At 37.7% G+C, this 19,797-nt stretch overlaps 1 protein-coding gene across 1 annotated transcript; it reads right to left on the bottom strand.

The window, feature by feature from the left end:
• Window positions 1-7,776: 7,776 nt before the first annotated feature.
• Window positions 7,777-19,073, bottom strand: LOC133731292 (uncharacterized). The gene is made up of 10 exons (XM_062158699.1): window positions 18,447-19,073; window positions 17,355-17,479; window positions 16,974-17,267; window positions 16,632-16,875; window positions 15,853-16,094; window positions 10,026-10,308; window positions 9,096-9,220; window positions 8,715-9,008; window positions 8,342-8,585; window positions 7,777-8,134 (listed from the first exon to the last, which is right to left on the bottom strand). The coding sequence occupies exons 1-10, from the start codon at window positions 18,697-18,699 to the stop codon at window positions 7,890-7,892; spliced, it is 2,349 nt and encodes a 782-aa protein (XP_062014683.1). The 5' UTR covers window positions 18,700-19,073; the 3' UTR covers window positions 7,777-7,889.
• Window positions 19,074-19,797: the final 724 nt, after the last annotated feature.

Raw genomic sequence — 19,797 nt, 5'->3', positions numbered from 1 at the left:
CTAGTAAACATCGTTTCACATAAAAAAAAAAAAAAAAAACGATGTACACAAAACCACTAAACATCGTTTCAACCAACGAAAAGCGATGTTCCTAGTAAAATAACACATCATTCTTAATAGATTAACCGATGTTGCCTAAAGGCACATACATCGTTCTCAAGAGAATAAACAAAAAAATTTGGAGACTGATGTCTACGAGAGTATTAGACATCATTTCTGAAATTGTAATCGATTTAAATGTTCACTTAGGTATTGTTCGAGATATACTTTATTAAGCGTAAAATGTGAAAATATGAAGAATTAAATATAGTTAACAAACAAAATTATGATGATTGTAACGATTATACATCGATTTGTGTTTTAGAAGCGATGTTGGTCGTTGTCCAGAACATCGGTTTTTGACGCGCTTAGACTGATGTCTGGATCTTTTACATCACCCACTAAGAGATCGGTCGAAATTTAGTTTTACTTCGGTTCTGGACTGATGTCTATTAACAAAATTCTAGTAGTGGGTCATTTGCTTTATGAATATAAGTTGACCTAACAATTTATATTCCAATTAACAAGTTTTGTATAGAAGTTTGGGCTTTGGCATGGGCCGCATTGGATTCAGAAATTGTGGATTTAGGGACATTAACTTCAAATGAGTTTATGATCTTTCAGTTTGTAACATTTCATAGTCTACTTCCAGAGTCAGTGATTCAGTGTAGGGTCATCATGGCCGGGTTATGGTTAGGTTAGAGCTGGTCCTATCTTAAATTTTATGACTTAGGGTTAGGCGCGGTCGGGTCTAATCAAAGTCAACAAAATTTAGAGCCGGGTCAAGGTTTATATATGCTAACTCTTACCTGTTCATTAGGACCGCGCCGGCCCGGCCTTCTGAATAGGGCTGAATATGGTCGAAGGGGCCTTACTTTGTTTAGCAAAAAGAAGTACATTATTTTTAGGGAAAAATTCTGTTTAATCCCTGTACTATGACTCTGTCATCGTTTCAGTCCCTGACATTCTAATTTAATTTGAAAAGTCCATGAGGTCTCAATTTCCGTCTAATAGGTTAATTCCGTTAAACCTCCGTCCAAATGCTCCGTTAAGTCGACGCGGCAGTTCCTTCCACGCCAACTCAGCTCGATAATTGTTAAATGTCCAATATAACCCTGTCCTTTCTCCTTTTTTACTTTTTAATTTCTTTTATTCTTTTTTTTTTCTTTTCTTCACACCAAAATCCACCTCCACTACCACTATAACCACCACCGAGCTCTCCACCACCACCACCAAGCTTACCATCCAAAAACCTCCTCGGATTTGTCATTCAATGACTCTTCTCCAACTTCTTTGATATTTAAGGACTCACTAAGAGCAATTTCAATGTCACCACCACTAAAACCACCCTCTCACCACCATCACTCACTGCTGCACCACCTCCTACTCCACCTATCACTACACCCATAACCACCACCGAGCTCTCCACCACAACCATGCCTATTCATCTTCTTCAAGCCACTACCACTCAACTCCTCATTTCTAATCCCCCAGATCCCTACCTTCACTACCACACAAAACCCCACAAATCCCCAACACCCAAAACAGCGATTCCACATTTAAGAACAGTAAGAATAAAAACTACACTCCCTTCTTTCCAGAATCAAAGCCCTAAAAACCAGTAGGGCGACACTTGCTGCTTCCTATTCATCTTTTTCTTCCTCCTTACCTTCAATTCTAAAAAACGCTAGGCGCTAGTCAGGTGGTGGTCTGGAGCCTAGCGCCTCCCGGGGACTAGGCGGTTTTTATTTTTTTAATTTATTTTATAACATATATAAATAAAAATGTAAAAAAACATTATAATTTTTATAACAAGAAATTCTTTTTTCACATGAGACATGAAAGATATACATTTTTATAAGTCTAGCTAGAGTCCTTTTTCCTTTTTTTTTTTTTTATTTGTATAGTTTTCTTTTTTTCGATGGCATTTGTATGGTTGTTTTTTTTTATTAGTCTAGACTCTTTCTTTATCTGTTTCTACTTTCTACTTTTTGGTTCTAGTGCTTATCCTCTGGTTCTTATGCTTATCCAAATTATGACATTAATTGAATCAGTATGTCCAAAGCCTGGCCAGCATCCCCTAATCTTCCTCCTCCTCTTTTCTAAAGTAGATAAAGCTTCTCAATCAAAACAAAACAAGATAAAACTTCAACCACTTCATGCAGTCCCGACTTCACCTCACCTCCACCCAATGCCTCCGATCGGTTCTCTTCTGATCACAGCTGCAAATCAGTGATCCACCCTCAAGTAAGAATCATCATCTGCATCTGGGTATGTATCAAAAGCCTCCTTTCTCTGATGCTTTCGTCTTCCTCCGCTTCATCGCCGCTGTCTTCTTCTTCGCTTTCCTCTGACGACGAGATTCTGCAGTTCCATATCTGAAAAAGGTCTAGCGCCCAGCGTCCAGAGGCTCCGCATATCCCGCCTAGGTTCCGCCTAGAGTGCCTAGGCGGACGCCTAATTGCTCACCGCCTAAGGTAAACACATAGGCCAAAATCGAAACGGCTCTTTGACGCCTAGCTTCTAGGGCCTAGACCGTTTTTAGAACCTTGGAAAGCACCGAATTTGAAAACCCAGATTCCACAAATGAAAATTAAGCAGAGAAAACCATTCTGATGGTGTACTTGACCATCTTAACCGAACTTGTCCTTTACTTTCAGACGTCATCAGACCAATCAGTAATCTCGATCTCGTAGAACAAGCCGTCGATGATCTGATCAATTAGCGAATCTATAAACGAGTTAATCCCAGAGTGAAGATTTGACCCACTCGGATTCGAGCACTGGATATCCAAGCAGCAACCACAGCACAGGTCACTGAAGCCAAACCAACCCCCGCCGCTTCCGCTATCCCTTCCGCTCCTACTTTCCCGAACAATAAGTTCCCGGTCACCACCTCCATCGTCACCGTCGCCGCACAGGTCTTTGTTCCTTTGGAGAAATTGCGGATTGCGATATTAATTACCCTACTTCCTCTGCTTCCTTCACTGGGTTCTCCTCGATTTTGGTCTCATGGAGTGGCTTTGTTTCGGGTTCAGAAACAAGAGTGTCATCTTCAGCTTTGAGTTTGGATTTGATGAGAGGAAGAAGAAGGGCTAAATGATGAGGCCTATGTTTGGGTAAAGGAACAAGAGGAAGAAGAGATTGCAGCAAGAACAAAAAAGAAAAGAACTAAAAAAATTAAAATAAAATAAAACTAAAAGGGGAGGCTAGGGTTATTCTCGACATTTTAACATCCACCATGCTTATGTGGTGCTGAGTTGGCGTCTACTTATTTGCCACGTCAGCCAATTAACGAAGCATTTAGACAATGAGGACCTATTAGAAGGAAATTGAGACTTTTGGGACTTTTCATATTAAATTAGAATGTCAGGAACTGAAACGATTTCCCATTTTTATTTTTTAAATTCACATTTATTTTGGTAAAATGTCTTAACTAACATTCTTTTGCAATTTTCTTTCCTATCCTCTAATATAAATTCAACTATCATGTTCTATCTTCACGCCAAAATTCCTCAAATCCTGAAGACATGCAATGTTATTGCAATTGTTCATTTTTGTTTTTGGTCAATCACCTGTTCATTTTTTATTCTACTCTAATCCTTTTGTTTCAACAAATTAAATTTGATCAATTTTTTCTAAATCGTGGATTGGTTGACGAAGAGAATGAATTTGTTGAGATACAACAAGAAGCACTAATGGAGATTGAGGTTCAACTTGAAGCCATAGATTTAGTAAATAATTTATCGAAATTTGTTGAAGCAAAATGGCTAGACTAGAATAAAAATGAACGAGTGATTGACCAAAAACAAAAATAAATAAGTGTGATAGCATTGCATGTCATATGGATTTGAGGAATTTTGGTGTGAAGATAGTGTTTGAACCCAAAATAACATTTTTTCCCGATAAGGGAGACTCGAAGAAATCCAGGCCAATATCTGTGGCCCAAGCGATATATTTCCTACAAGTTCAGAATATATTATTTAGAGGCTAAATAAAGCCTACTTAGAGACCAATCAATCTTGAAGCAAATCTGAATATTTGTTGATCTACTATTAATTATCAAATATTTGATAATTAAGGATAGTTGGTTTGCTTACCAAGATTAAGCAGGAGGGGAGGTTGTGGACGTAAAAGCAGGGGCTCTTATTGATTAAGGAATAAATGGCGTGGACTTGCAGCTGAAGATATATATTGTAATTAAAGAGTGCTCGCGAGTCGCGAAGATATAATCAAGGACGCGAGCACGGATGAGTTGGTTGGCTCGCGAAGATCAAGTCGGCCGGCCATATATATATATGAGAAAAATTCAGTCACCGTCCCCAAACTATGCTGCCAATGCCAATTTGATACCCGAACTCTCAAAAGTATCAATGTGATACCCAAAGACATATTTTGATATCAACGTGATACTTCCGTCAAAAATTCCTAACGGGGCCGTCTGTTTGCTGACGTGGCAAGCACGTGGGTCCAATGTGATATTTTTATCAGGGGTAAAATGGTCTTTCTCTACTAATTAATTAATTAAAAAAAACAAAAAACAAAACAAAACAGATCTCTCTCTCTCTCTCCCCCTTTCGCAATCTGATCCTCTCTCCTTTCTCTCTCTCCACCATGGCCGCTTCCTCCTACCCAAAAACCCCAAATCTGGTCCTCACACATCATATCTCATACCCATCTGCCTCGAATCCACCAACTACTTTATCTGGTCCTCATCTCATGATCACCATCTTCACCGCCCACGGCCTCTACGGCAACGTCGACGTCACCATCAAAACCCCCGACAAATTCGCCCTCAATGCCGGAGTCGAACCCATCGCGCAGCTCACCTCAGACTTCAAGCTCTGGCGCCGGTACGACGTCGGATTTGCAGACGATTACAAAGGGAGGCGACTTGGTGAATGTGTATGTGGGGAGGATTTATGAGATAAGGACGAAGCTCTCGTCTGGTTTGATTGGGGAGGATTCTAATTTGGCGATAACCGAGAAGGCGACGACGAATTTGAGGGCGACGACGAGCCAATTGACTGTGAGCGTGGTTCTGTGGTGGAGGTGAAGTCTGAGGTAGGTGGTGGAGGCCAAATAGTTAATGGGTCCGACCCAATTGATTGTGGGCTTGGTAGTGTGGTGCACGTGAAGTCTGAAGTTTCAGAAAATTTGAGGAGTTCTATTGAAGAAGAGTTGGGGAAGGTTAGTTTGGTTGGAGGGAATGAAGAAAGTTTGGTTCTTGATAGTGGGAATGAAGTGAGTGAGGATTTGGAGACCAAAATCGAAGGTGTGGAGGGTGTGAAGAGCAAAATGGAGAGTGGGATTGAGAGCAAAAGTTTGGAGTCGGAGAGTGAGAGTTCATCAGCAGCATCATCTTCTTTGAGTAGTAGCTCTAGTGATGAGGAGGAGGAGGATGAGAGAGAGAGTGATGATATGGATGACGAGAAGGATGGAGAAGGGAATGTGAAGGCGGAGGCGGAGAAGGAGGGCAATGAGGAGGCTTGTGAACTTGAAGAAGGTGAGATAAGTGGTGCAGAGCAGATAGGTAATGGAAGTGGTGATGAGGAGATTGACCGTGAAAGTTTTCAGGTGGGATTCCAATTTTGGGAGTGGAGATAGGATATTGAAATTTTGGATTAGAAGTTGAATTGTTTGTTCTTGTTTTCTCAATTTGAATTGGATTAGAAGTTGTCAAATTGCTGCATTTGTATGTAATGTGAGATTCTTGATGTTGGGGGCGGTAACTGTGGTCGGGGTTGAGCTCACGTTCGAGACCGAAATCGGAATTCATTTTGGGGTGAGTGGTTGGTGGCTGGTAGCGGAGCTTGCTTCGGAGGTTGCGGCAGTTTAGTTAGAACAGAAGAAGAAGAAGAAGAAATGATAAGAAAAATAAAAATAAAAATGAATTAACAAAAACAAAAGGGTAAGTTGGTCATTTAACTTTTTTTTTTGTCTCCACGTGCTTGCCACGTCATCAAATAACGGAGCCGTTAGGAATTTTTGACGGAAGTATCACGTTGATATCAAAATATGTCTTTGGGTATCACATTGATACTTTTGAGAGTTCGGGTATCAAATTGGCCTTGGCAGCATAGTTTGGGGACGGTGATTGAACTTTTCTCTATATATATATATATATATATATATACTTCTCATTCAATTAAGGTATGGTGGACCAATTAAGTAAGGAATCAAGGCCCCCACACATATTACAATCAAGAACAGATGAAGCAGATTGAGGAAGGATGAATTATCCTTTAATTGTATTCAACAAGAAGAGGCCAATACGTGCCTAACATATTCACATATATACATGCATGCATGGTGAGACAATCAAGGAAGAGATAGCATGGTGGGCCATAAACTATTTGCAGCCAATAAGATGCAAGGAACCAAGATTTCCCATGCAGTCAAGCAATTAAGGTGGACGTGAAACACTTCAAGGGGATTGCAATAAATAAAGGTGATATAATTATGCATGATCACAGAGTCCCCGCGAGAATATATACATGCAGTTAATGCATATCCTACCGCATCCAAGAGGAAGATTACGTCCAGGACTCTAAGAGGCAACTAACCTTGCCTACATTCTAGCGGCGACAAAGGAGGATAATTATTAATTATTGTACGATAGCTATCAAAACTATTAAGAGTTTTGATTTGATTCAAGGCCAATAACTGTGGCCTAAAATATAGTATTTCATTCCTATTTGGAAAGTGAATCAGCAAGCAGCCTATATATAGAGGCTAAAGCGATACAATAAAGAACCTCTCTCAAATCAATCAATCCTAGCAATTACAATGCCTCCCCGGAGCAAACCTTCAACCTCGTTGAAACCCGGTGACCGCGCGACAGTCCCAGTCTCTCCAAGAGCCGACTGTCAGCATCACCAGATCAACCCGGCGACCGTACTTCCAGTCCCAGTCTCTCCAAGAGCCGATTGTCAGTACCACTGCCACCGATACTACCAGCGAAGCAAGGGTAACGCCCTCGCAACCCAGCGAAGCTAAAGTCACGCTTTAGCAAACCCTGTGCTTTCTCCAAACTTCCCAGTGATTGCTCTGCTCAACCTACAACGTTGAGTATCGATTCGGTGACGCGAAGAGATCACACCTAAAGTCCTTATCCGTAAGGCAAGAAGTCCTTTCTCGGAAGGCATAGAAAAGAACCTTATGGCGAGGTTGGTGCTCTCCTCGTCCACAACGCTTGAAGAAGAAGTCAGGTCAAGGGACTCCCCCGACGACTGCACCCCACGGTGCTGGCACGCCTACCCTATCTGAAAGGCCGATTTAAAAGGCCGGGCCGGGCTGGGCTTCATTTACATGTCCCATAGCCTACCCTATTTGAAAAGAGTCGGGCCGGTTGGGCTTGGGGCAGACTTAGGGGCCAAGGGCCGAATGATGACCCCAAAGTCGGTGTTTTCTTGTTCTATGCTTATAGAATCTGGTGTGAACTTATTCGATGGAGCCAAAACAATCATTGTGTCCGACACACAGTAATCATTGAGTGGAGAGATGGTAGTAACTGGAGAAGGTCTCAACAATAACCGTCATCATTTATTCAGTGTCAGCTAGAATTTTCAGAGAGCTACCCTCTCATTCTTTTATTATTATCGGTAAAAAAAAAAAAACATATGCGCGCAGTCATAAACTTTATTAGTTATAATATTTATAGAATAAAAATCAAGTTCTACTTACAAATTCATGAGTTGATTAATTTGTTATGAACTTAAAAAAAAAAAATTATCATCATTCATCATTCTAAAACAAAAATATATTGAGTTTATAATGTAAGACAATAACTAACTCAGAGCGCAAAGAAAAGTTGCCTTATTTGTATCTGATTGCAATTTTGCATGATTTCTAATAAGTAGATAATCTATGATTAATTTTTAGCTGAGCAAGGTGGCTGATGTCCATTGGATAAGTGTCTGCAGGATTAATAGCATTAGTGTAGGATCTGATTGCAGTGATTCGGTTCGCGGCTTCTGTAGGGTGGAATCCGTCCCAAAACACATACTCATTCCTATTCTTGCATGGAATTTGGTGAAGTTTACATTGGCCAACTTCATTTAACGCACAACACCCAACGTTCGAAACCTTGAATCCTGCAAACAAAATAAAAATTCACTTTTACATATCTTGTGATGAAACCATGGCATATTAGAAATAGAGTACGAAATATTTCAAATGAAATAGTAAAACATGTTATGTTGTCATAATAAATTCAAACCATTGAATCATTGATTGGATCTATGAACACTGAAGCTTAATTATTTTCATGGTTTGACTGCATAATATGTCAGACTACGTACCAGCAGCTACAGGATTTCCAGAACCCAGTTCAAAGCTGTTAATATAGATGAATTTGGCATCTGTTAAATTTATGTTGAGCTGATCCACAAGTGATACAAGCCCTTGGTTAAACTGTTGAGCTGCAAGGTTCATTATGTCTACACATGCAGACCCATTTTTGCGGGCAGAAATTGCAGTTGGGGTGCAGCCTATTAGTCCCACTCCAACCAAAACCACCTTCCTTGCTCCATAATTGTACAACTTCTACATAAACACAATAAGAACCAAAGATTTTTTTCAAAATTGGTTGTTAATTTAATTGTCAATGACATCTACTAGGGTACGTAAATGTATTTACCTTTATTGCTGTTTAATTAAATAATTACTACTGACCTTTATTTGCTCAGAATATTGTTTGATAAGAGCTTCAGCATACTGCTCAGTGGTAAACTTTTTACTGGAGTCATAGTACTGAGGCAAAAAGTAATTGTTGATGTAGTCATTACTGCCCATTCCAACTGAATATAAGCACTCGCTCAAGTGTTTTTTGGCCAACCACTGTTTTACACCTGAATGTAAGGACCTGTTTACGTTGTTTTTAGCCCTCTTCTCTCCAAGTATGTCAGCTATCCGGGAGATTGTAATCTCGTGATTCTTTAACTGTCCGTCCATGCTGATTCTTGCACCCTGCAAAGTAAGAACAACTAAGATATATATCTGGACACTTCAAAGTGTGCCAAATGCAGATTTCATGGAGAATTGAGTATTAAGTACCAATTGCCTCCCACTTTCTTCGCGAATTCCTGCTGCACCAGAAGCATAGTTCAGTCCTTTGAGTATGTCAGAGCTATTAAGCAAGACAAATGGTGGAATGTAGTTGTCAAAACCCAGAAGTTGAGCTGTAATTAGAAAATTTCATTAGCATATACTAGTGTTATATTTGTTTTTATTGCACAACTCCTAAAGTAATCCAAAAGCTTAAGTCTGAGATAGTAGGTGCACAATCAAGCATAAGTCTTAATATGTACTGCTAAACCCCTAAAGCTTAAGCTACGTACATATATGGCATGGCCTATAGGTGCATCCCCTTTCTACATGAAATTAGTGGAAATAAGTTCTAAATGGGATTTGAGGTTTTGAACCATGGTCTTTTAAACTATGATACCATGTTAATTAGAAGGATTAATGCTTCAACGACACATAGATAAATAATGCCAACATGCTTAGCAGAAAAAAGGGTCCCATAATGGAGGAGAAGATAATGTCATTTATGTACTCTTTTAGAGAGCACAAAGCAAACTTCACCACCAATTCAGACAATTAAATGGGGAATATTAGCGATAGAAATTATTAGAATCACAGCCACTCAAAATTAAGTCTGTAACGTCCTGCATGTATATAAATAACTGTAGAATTGAAAATGAGGGCAATTAAAGAAGAGGTGCATAAGCATAACACCGTGATCAAGTTGCTAAGAGCCTCCAGGTGTTAAACCCCACACCTGAATTCGAATCCCACCACGCTGATCCCTTACATTTGGGTTCAAATCTCGCCGACGCTGATTGAAATTAAATTCAATCTATTCTTGGTGGGAGGGGGGAGTTAGGAAGCGTTCTGATATGACACCCCGTTACGGATTAGTTTAAGGGTCTAAAAAGTTTTTGAGGATATCGTGTGATCTCAATTAAAAAAAAAGGTGCATACATAATATATCGATGGTGGTTCGACCGTTGGTAAATCTTCCAGTTGCGCCACCGGCGAAGTCGATACCATACGGCGTGTAGTTGACTTTAGCCAAAGAATCAAGCAAGTTGTTGTTGCCATTGTCAGCCAGCGAGTCTCCAAAAATGAAGAAACAAGGTACTTTTGGCTCTCCATTAACACAAGAAGAATGTTGTTGCATGTTTATGACCCAAGATAGAGCAATTACCGCAGCCAATGGTTTCACCTGAAAAGCCATTTCAATAACAAAACGAAAATAGAAATCCTCAGTTTAGACTTATCTAAAGCATATAATCAATTATGATTAAGAAGCTGATGGCAGAGAATGAAAGCCGATCGAGGTGGGCATTTTATAGGCTATGAAATGATGAAGAATTTGTCATTAGCTCGTTTAGGCAAAACATACGTTTCATATTTTTTTGGTGAAGAAGAATAATAGTTATTTCAACGAAGGGTTGCTCTCCAAACTGTGATACTATTTATTCCTATATCTATACTATTATTAAGAGAAGAGGTTTTGTTAGCCAAAATCTAAAATTTTGACAGAATTAACCCTAGAAGATTAATAAACTTTGAAAATTAATTAAATCACAAGGATAATTAAGACATTTACAAAATATATTTTTATTAAAAAAATTTGAAAAAAAAATATCCACAACCGACTTTTCTCTCTCCCATTTTCTTTTCTCTGCAATAACCAACTTTTTTCTTTTTTATTTTCTGAAAAAAAAAAATTTAATAACTTGCACATGCAGAGCATGTGTGGAAAAATGCTAGTTATTATTAAGAGAAGACGTTTTGTCAGCCAAAACAGAAAAGATGTACCAATATAACCTTGAAATATTAAAAAACTTTACTACTCATAAAAAAAGATAGAGATAATATGGTCAAATTATAAAATAAATAGAAAAATTAAAAAAGAAAAAATAATGGTGAAATTTTGAAACAAATAAGTACGTTTGTCCAAAATAAACCAGATAAGTATGTGGGAAAAGCTACCAACTCCTATGAAAAACTGCCCACTTTTTATTTTAAAAAAATTCAGAATCCATTCCTGCACCTCCCACATTCATGGCAACGGTTCTGTCCCACTTTCATCAACCTCCATTCTTTCTCTTGATATATTTCCATAGACTCAGTGCATGCTCAAATATTCAAGAAGAAAATTCATACCCAAAAAGAAATTCGTTGGAGGCGATAAGTTTTTTCTTCTAATCATACATTGTTAATCATTTTTTAGAGGAATAGTCAACTAATATTGAACTTTAGCAAAATTACACATAATACCTTCTTAATCATTTTTTAGAGGAATAGTCAACTAATACATTCTTAATCATAAGAGCTGTTATATAGAGTCATTACTAAAGTAATTCGACCATTTTAGGCTAAGAAACTTAAACACATCCAGAAATACACCCTACACTACTGAAGAAGGAATAAAATAGCAGAGATACAATAGGGGGGACCTTAGCAACATTTTCCTCCAAACTGAAGACATACGAATTCCTAGGCCTCATCAAAAAGCTCGCGGGCCAAGTGGCCCGATGGAGGCCCGCTTGCCCGGAGGGCCAAAAGCCCGGCCCGGCCCACCATAGGCCCGGTGGGTAGAGGGCCGGGCTTGGTTTAGGGGTTTGAAACCCGGCCCGGCCCGTATAAGCCCGTTAGGCCCGTAAACTATTATATATATATATATATATCTGTGTGTGTGTGTGTGTGTTTATATATTTAGGTTTATATAGATATATGTGTGTGTGACTGTGTGTGTTTATAGATATATATACATGTGTGTGTTTATATATATATATATATATAGAAATATGTGTGTGTTTACATATATTTGTTTGTGTGTCTGCATGCATATATATATATATATATATATATATATATATATATATATATATATATATATATCCATATATATATAAATATGTGTGTTTACATATATTTGTTTGTGTGTCTGCATGCATATTTCTATATATATGGATATATATATATCCATATATATAGAAATATGTGTGTGTTTACATATATGTACATATATATATAGATATAAATGTGTGTGTTTACATATTCATATAGACACATACACACACATATTTATCTTATGTCCACGTACATCCATCGATTAAATATTTACAAACGTGATGTAAAAAAATAAGTAAGTTTTGTGGTCATCACGCCATCGGTCAATCAAGAAAACATGCAAGCGATTACGGTTGACCAATCCGATCGGGTTCGAAACTATGGTGAAATTGACTAAATTTTTAACCACACTCATAATTTATTGTAATAATCACATCCAACGGTCGGTTTTCCCATTTTCTTTGAATTGGTAGAGGTTGCTCTTTGGAGTGTGTGATATATAAATATAGGTTTGTAAGAGTAACTAAGTTTGACATAGTTGATCGAATTTGAAATGAGAACCAAATTGGCTGGAATTTTTACAACCACCATAAAATATTACAATCTCTCAATCAAACGGTTGGTTTTTCCAAATTCATTTTCCACTTCATGGTTGCTTTAGAATGAACCTCAACAATTTAAATGCAATGTATAAGTCATACAACTTTAAAAGGCAAAATTGGTATAGGTCAATGTATTTGTAATTAAAATTGAAATTTGTATCTTATATCTACGCACATCCATCGATGAAATTTTTACAAACGTGACGTAAAAAAATAAGCAAGTTTTGCGGTCATCACGCCATCGGTCAACCAAGAAAACATGCAAGTGACTACAGTTGACCAATCCGATCAGGTTCGAAACTATGGTGAAATTGCCTAAATTTTTAACCACACTCATAATTTATTGTAATAATCACATACAACGGTTGGTTTTCCCATTTTCTTTGAATTGATAGAGGTTGCTCTTTGGAGTGTGTGATATATAAATATATGTTTATAAGAGTAACTAGGTTTGACCTAGTTGATCGAATTCGAAACGAAAACCAAATTGGCTGGATTTTTTACAACCACCATAAAATATTACAATCTCTCCATCAAACGGTTGGTTTTTCCAAATTCATTTTCCACTTCATATTTTCTTTAGAATGAACCTCAACAATTTAAATGCAATGTACCAAGTCATACACTTTAAGAGCCAAATTGGTACATGCCAATGTATTTGTAATTAAAATTGAATTTTTTTATCTTATGTCCACGCACATCCATCGATGAAATATTTACAAACGTGATGTAAAAAAATAAGCAAGTTTTGCGGTCATCACGCCATCAGTCAACCAAGAAAACATGCAAGTGACTACGGTTGACCAATCCGATCGGGTTCGAAACTACGGTGAAATTGACTAAATTTTTAACCACACATATAATTTATTGTAATAATCACATCCAACGGTCAGTTTTCTCATTTTCTTTGAATTGCTATATGTTGCTCTTTGGAGTGTATGATGTATAAATATAGATTTATAAAAAATTAGTGTCTTTAAAAATTTATTTATCAATAAATTAGTATCTATATATAAATATAGATTTTTGTTGGTCCAATATAGATATGTATCTTTGGTTGTATTTGATCATTATCTAATGAATTTCCAAAGCTTGATTAAAAAAAAAAAATATTTGTGTCTTTAAATATTTATTTATAAATAAAGCCCGCAAGGCTCGGCCCGAAAAAGCCCGCAAGTCCCGCTTTATATGGACGGGCTTGGATCCTTCGATTTTTAATAAAGTCCGGCTCGCCATTATTTAAAAATATAGCAAGGCCCGGCCCGGCCCAAGCCCGCTATGAATGGGCCGGGCCGGCCCGTTGACGACCCCTACGAATTCCTTCTTAAAAAAGAAAAGGAATCCTTTCAAGATAAAAGGAAATGTAAAAACCAAAACTTGCATCTCAAGCCCACCCAGTGGAGCCCAAGCCCAACTGATACAAACTCCAGCCCAAAAAATAGGACAGAGCCCTAACCCTAATCATACCGCCTTTGCCATCCACGCCGCCGCATCTAATAAGTAGTCGCCACCATCGCGACCATTCTGCCATGCACCATCGCCGCTGACCACCATGCTGAGCGATGCCGTCCGACCTCCATTAAACCCTCGCCACCAGCTCTCCCGTCCAGCAGCCTTGCCCGTCGCGCCATTGAAGCACGTACAAATCCAAATGGCCAGAAAACGACTGCAAACTCTGATCCCCTATTGATCACGAAGTTCCGACCACTAATCGAGCCTCAGCGCCGCTACCAGTAGTCGCCTCCCATCCAAGCGAAGGCTGTCACTGTGGAGTGACGATCCTCTGCATCCCTTGCCACACCGCTGACCTTGCAGCCCTGGCCACCATATCATCAAGCAATCCAACGCACATGCACCACGATCAAACTCCGACGAAAGAAAAATCAACTTCCCACCACCAAACTTCGATCTTGCTGCACTTACACACACACACCCCACCTCTCTCTCAGCCTTCTTCCTCCATAACCAGAGAAAAATTACTACCATCCCTTCTTAATCGTTGTTATCATCGTGTGTTCATGAATGCATATATTACCTTCTTAATTTTTGCATTAATCTAATTGACAATTTTCTTTCTCAAATCCCACGAACTTAAGGCAAGATTTTACCTTCCATATATACCTATCTTTTTCTCAATTGTTGGATATGTCCCTTTCTCTTTTGTTCTTAATTGAGTTCACATGGCTCTAACTTTTATTATATGCTATATATATGACATTTGCTTTAGTTCTTCACCGCATTTATTTTTGAATTGCTTGAAATTGATTCAATCATCTTTTCGTCCTCTTCGTTGCAGGCTGGCTAGCTTTTATCTTTAGGAATTCAGGATGTCCATCCTTATTTACCTATAGATTAGTTGTGAAATTGTTGGTTTGAGAAACTTGCTTGATTTTGGCTGCTATTTAACATTTTAACCTTGATTCATTGACTATTTAAAATATTAAAAATAAAAAGCCAATATTTCTGCCATGGTCACTATGATTAAATTTTAAATTGTATGCTTTATTTTAAAAATGCATTATTGAGTGTGTGTTTGTACTAGTATCATTTAAGATTGAGAAACTAGCAGCAAAGAAACGAAAGTTCGGTGAGTGTCTTCATATATAGGATGGACATAGGCCGAGCCGCCCCATGTAGGGGCCATTGCTGATGGCCTTGTTCATCATTTATGACCCCAATTTGATATGCATGCACCTAGAGGTCATCTGCTTTCTGTGTAATTATAGTTGACCTAATAATTTATTTTCCAATTGACTAGTTTTGTATGGAAGTGTGGCCTTTGGGCGGCACTGGGTTCAGAATTGTGGATTTAGGGACATTAACTTCAAAATGAGTTTATAATCTTTGATTTCTTACATTTCATTGTCGAGCTCCAGAATTAGTGTTTTCTTGTTCTATATATATACATGCTTATAGAATATGGTGTGAACTTATTCGAGGGAGCCAAAACAATCCTTGTGTCCGACACACGATAATCATTGAAATGGAGCGATGGAAGCGACTAGAGATCAAGGTCTCAACAATAATTTGTTGAGTACTAAACCTGTGTCAGCTAGAGTTTTGCCTTCTCATTCTTTTATTACTATCAGTCAAAAGCAACAAGGCCACAAAAAAAAATAAAGAAGCACATCGAATCCTATACTTTTTTAGTTATAATATTTATAAAATAGAAATCGAAATCTACTTTCAAATTCATGAGTTGATTAATTTGTTATCAACTTAAAAAAATTATCATCATTCTAAAACAAAAGTATATTGAATTTATAACGTATAATGATGAAAAACTCCGAGCGCAAACAAAAGTTGCCTTATTTTTATCTGATTGCAATTTTGCATGACTTCTAATAAGCAGCTACTCTATGATTAAATTTTAGCTTAGCAAGGTGACTGATGTCCATTGGATAAGTGTCTGCAGGATTAATAGCACTACTGTATGATCTTATTGCAGTGATTTGGTTCAAGGCTTCAGTAGGATGGAATCCGTCCCAAAACACATACTCAGTCCTATTCTTGCATGGAGTTTGGTCAAATTTACATTGACCAACTTCATTTACCGCACAACACCCGACGTTCGAAACCTTAAATCCTGCAAACAAAATAAATTAAAATTCATTTTTACATATCTTGTGATGAAACCATGAAATATTAGAAATAGAGTACGAAATTAATATGTCAAATGAAATAGTAAAACATGGAAAATTCTAGTGTAGTGGTGGGTATCTCATACCCACATTTACAAAAATGAGAACAAATTTTGTTGTCAAAGTTGTAATTTGAGTCCTACTTTGTGTAATTTTAGTTCTAATAATGGTAATTACACCTCTTACGACATTTTTACAAGCTTTTGAACAAATTCGTTGTCAATGTTGTAATTTTTGTTTAACTATATGTAAATAGTGTAAATGAATATGGTAACTTTTGTTCTCAATGTTGTAATTTTGGTTCAAATACTTGTAAATTTGTTTTCAAATAGTTGTAAATGAGGGTATCTCATACCCACCAGTACACTAGCTTGTCTCGTAAAACATATTATGTTGTTATAATAAACTCAAACCATTGATTAGATCGACGAAACTCAAGCTTATTTTCATGGTTTGACTGTATAATATGTCAGACTACGTACCAGCAGCTGAAGGATCTCCAGAACCCATTTCAAAGCTGTTAATATAGATGAACTTTGCATTTGTCAAATTGCTGTTGAGCTGATCCACAAGTGATACAAGCCTTTGGTTAAACTGTTGAGCTGCAAGGTTCATTATATCTACACATGCAGACCCATTTGTGCCAGCAGAAATTGCAGTTGGGGTGCAGCCTATCAGTCCCACTCCAACCAAAACCACCTTCCTTGCGCCATATTTGTGCAACTTCTATACGAACATAATAAGAACCAAAGAATCTGTTCAAAATTGGTTGTTAATTTAATTATAGTCAAGGACATCTATTAGGGTAAATGATTACTACTTACCTTTATTTGTTGAGAATATTGTTTGATAAGGGCTTCGGCATATTGCTCAGTGGTAAACTTTTTACTGGTGTCATGGTACTGAGGCAAGAAGTAATTGTTGATGTAGTCATTACTGCCCATTCCAACTGAATATAAGCACTTGCTTAAGTATTTTTTGGCCAACCACTTTTTTACACCTGAATGTAAGGACTTGTGTACGTGCTTTTTAGCCCTCTTCTTTCCAAGTATGTCAGCAATCCGGGAGATTGTAATCTTGTGATTCTTTAACTGTCTGTCCATGCTGATTCTTGCACCCTGCAAAGTAAGAACAACTATAAGACATATATCTGGACACTTCAAGTGTGCCCAAAGCAGATTTCGTGAGGAACCAGTATTAAGTACCAATTGCCTCCCGCTTTCTTTGCGAATTCCTGCTGCACCAGAAGCATAGTTCAGTCCTTTGAGTATGTCAGAGCTATTAAGCAAGGAAAATGGTGGAATGTAGTTGTCAAAACCCAGAAGTTGAGCTGTAATTAGAAAATTTCATTAGTATATACAAGTGTTATATTTGGTTTTATTACACAACTACTAAAGTAATCCAAAAGCTTAAGTTAGAGATACTAGGTGCATAACCACTTTGAGGTTTCGAATGAACAGTTTTTTCGGAATCATGACTTCAATATCATGGTAGATAATCACTTCATCTGACCCTAAAGACTTAAGGGTAATTAAGTCGAAGCTATTAGCTAGCAAAAAATCAAAGCAGGCTTAGAAAAGCTTCTCAAACCAAAAATGTCAGAACAGCAAAAAATACAAAGAGAAGCAAGCCAACAAACTACCATAGTGTTTTGAAGCAAGCCAACAAACGTGGGAAATATTTCAATCAATTAAGCATAAGTCTTAATATGCGCTTTTGTTGCACATGTACTGCTAAACCCCTAAAGCTTAAGCTACGTACATATATAGCATGGCCATCCCCGTTCTACACGAATTAGTGAAAATGAGTTCTAAATGGGATTTGAGGTTCTGAACCATGGTCTTTTTAAGGATTAATGCTTAAACGACATGTAGATGAATAATGTCAACATGCTTCGCAACCAAAAGGGTCCCTCAAAGGAAAAGATAATGTTATTACTGTACTCTTTGAGAGAGCACAAAGCAAACTTCACCCCCAATTCAGACAGTTAAAATGGGAATATTTGCAATAGAAAATTTTAAAATCAGAGCAACTCAAAATTAAGTTTGTAACGTCCTGCATGTATATAAATAACTGTAAAATAGAAAATGAGGGTAATTAAAGAAGAGGTGCATAAGCACCACAAGTGGTGGAGTTGGTAAGACTCTCTAGGTATGGAATACCCATACTCGGGTTCGAATCCCGCCCACGCAAGCTAATCGGAATTAAATATCAATCTATTCTTGATGGCCAAGGGAGAACCGTGTGATCTCAATTAAAAAAGAAAAGATAAAAAAGAAAAGAAAAGAGGTGCATACATAGTACGTCGATGGTGGTTCGACCGTTGGTAAATCTTCCTGTTGCGCCACCAGGGAAGTCGATACCATACGGCGTGTAGTTGACTTTAGCCAGAGAATCAAGCAAGTTGTTGTTGCCATTGTCAGCCAGCGAGTCTCCAAAAATGAAGAAACAAGGTACTTGTGGCTTTCCATTAACAGAAGAATGCTGTTGCATGCTTAAAACCCAAGATAGAGCAATTACCACCGCCAATGGTTTCACTTGAAAAGCCATTTCAATAACAGAAAGAAAACAGAAACCCCCGTTTTGACCTAACTACAATAATCTAAAGAATATAATCAGTTATTATTAAGAAGCGCGCACGATGATGGCAGAGAATGAAAGCCGATCGAGGTGGGCATTTTATAGGCTATGAAATGATGAAGAATTTGTCATTAGCGGGTTTAGGCAAGACATACATTTCATAATTTTTTGGTGAAGAAGAATAATAGTTATTTCGATTAATGGGTTGCTCTCCGGCCAAATTGTGGCATCATTTAAAACAAAGAAAGGAGACAAAGGAAATTATATTTTCACATTCCTCCAAGATTTCCGTATACCTGGTTATAGCTTTGTCATCTTTCTTGATGCTCATATTCACCTCTTTCAAAATAAGAGGTAGAGATTCGACCACAAAAGAAAAGGGAGGTAGAGAGTTTTGTCTATATAATTTAATAGGGGTATGATACTCATGGGGTGACCTTATGAATTGAAAATTGATCGAGATGGACAATATATTATCTGATGCACACCCTGTTTCGGTATGATTTCTTCCTATCAAACAAGAAATCTTAATTTTTTATTGGATACGTGCTGTTTAAATTATGGAAATGATAACAGAATTTAGTAATAAAAGAAACAAGCGATTTTTATACGGAAGATTTGTGGTCCTGATTTATGCTGCATATATAATTGAATCACATGCATGCCCTAGTGCCCTACTTAATCATCTTTGCAGACAAACTTCCACATGGGCAGTCCTGATTCCTGAATGATTCTTGAGCTAGCAACTACTATTCATTAGCTTCATACATTAACCTATGTTCCCTCCTGTAGTTTACTTATCGCATCTTCTAAACCTTATCTCCCTCTGTCTCACGAAATGTGCAGTAAAAGTCACAGGGCCGGCTCTCAAGGCGTGCAACATGAGCGACAACACATTACACATGGCCCCAAATTGAGAGGACCCCAAATATTTTTTTTTGATTATATATATATATTAATAAATATTAAAAATTATAAATAATATAAAATAGGGCCCAATTTTTTTAAATGATGCCACAATTTGGCTTAATAGTTATTTTTTGATGAACGTTCACAATTTCAACACCT

Source organism: Rosa rugosa, chromosome 2, assembly GCF_958449725.1.
Source record: "Rosa rugosa chromosome 2, drRosRugo1.1, whole genome shotgun sequence".
In the NCBI taxonomy this organism is placed as follows: Eukaryota; Viridiplantae; Streptophyta; class Magnoliopsida; order Rosales; family Rosaceae; genus Rosa; species Rosa rugosa.
This window is presented reverse-complemented; position numbering and strand designations above follow the sequence as displayed.

What these genes read in the sequence shown, in the direction of transcription:
- LOC133731292 (XM_062158699.1), bottom strand. Translation starts at nt 18,699, where the DNA reads ATGGCTTTTCAAGTGAAACCATTGGCGGTGGTAATTGCTCTATCTTGG. An exon ending in AAGAAAGCGGGAGGCAATTG is followed by an intron (nt 17,268 to 17,354) that starts GTACTTAATACT and finishes CTTACTTTGCAG; the next exon opens with GGTGCAAGAATCAGCATGGA. An exon ending in TGGAGATCCTTCAGCTGCTG is followed by an intron (nt 16,095 to 16,631) that starts GTACGTAGTCTG and finishes TTTTGTTTGCAG; the next exon opens with GATTTAAGGTTTCGAACGTC.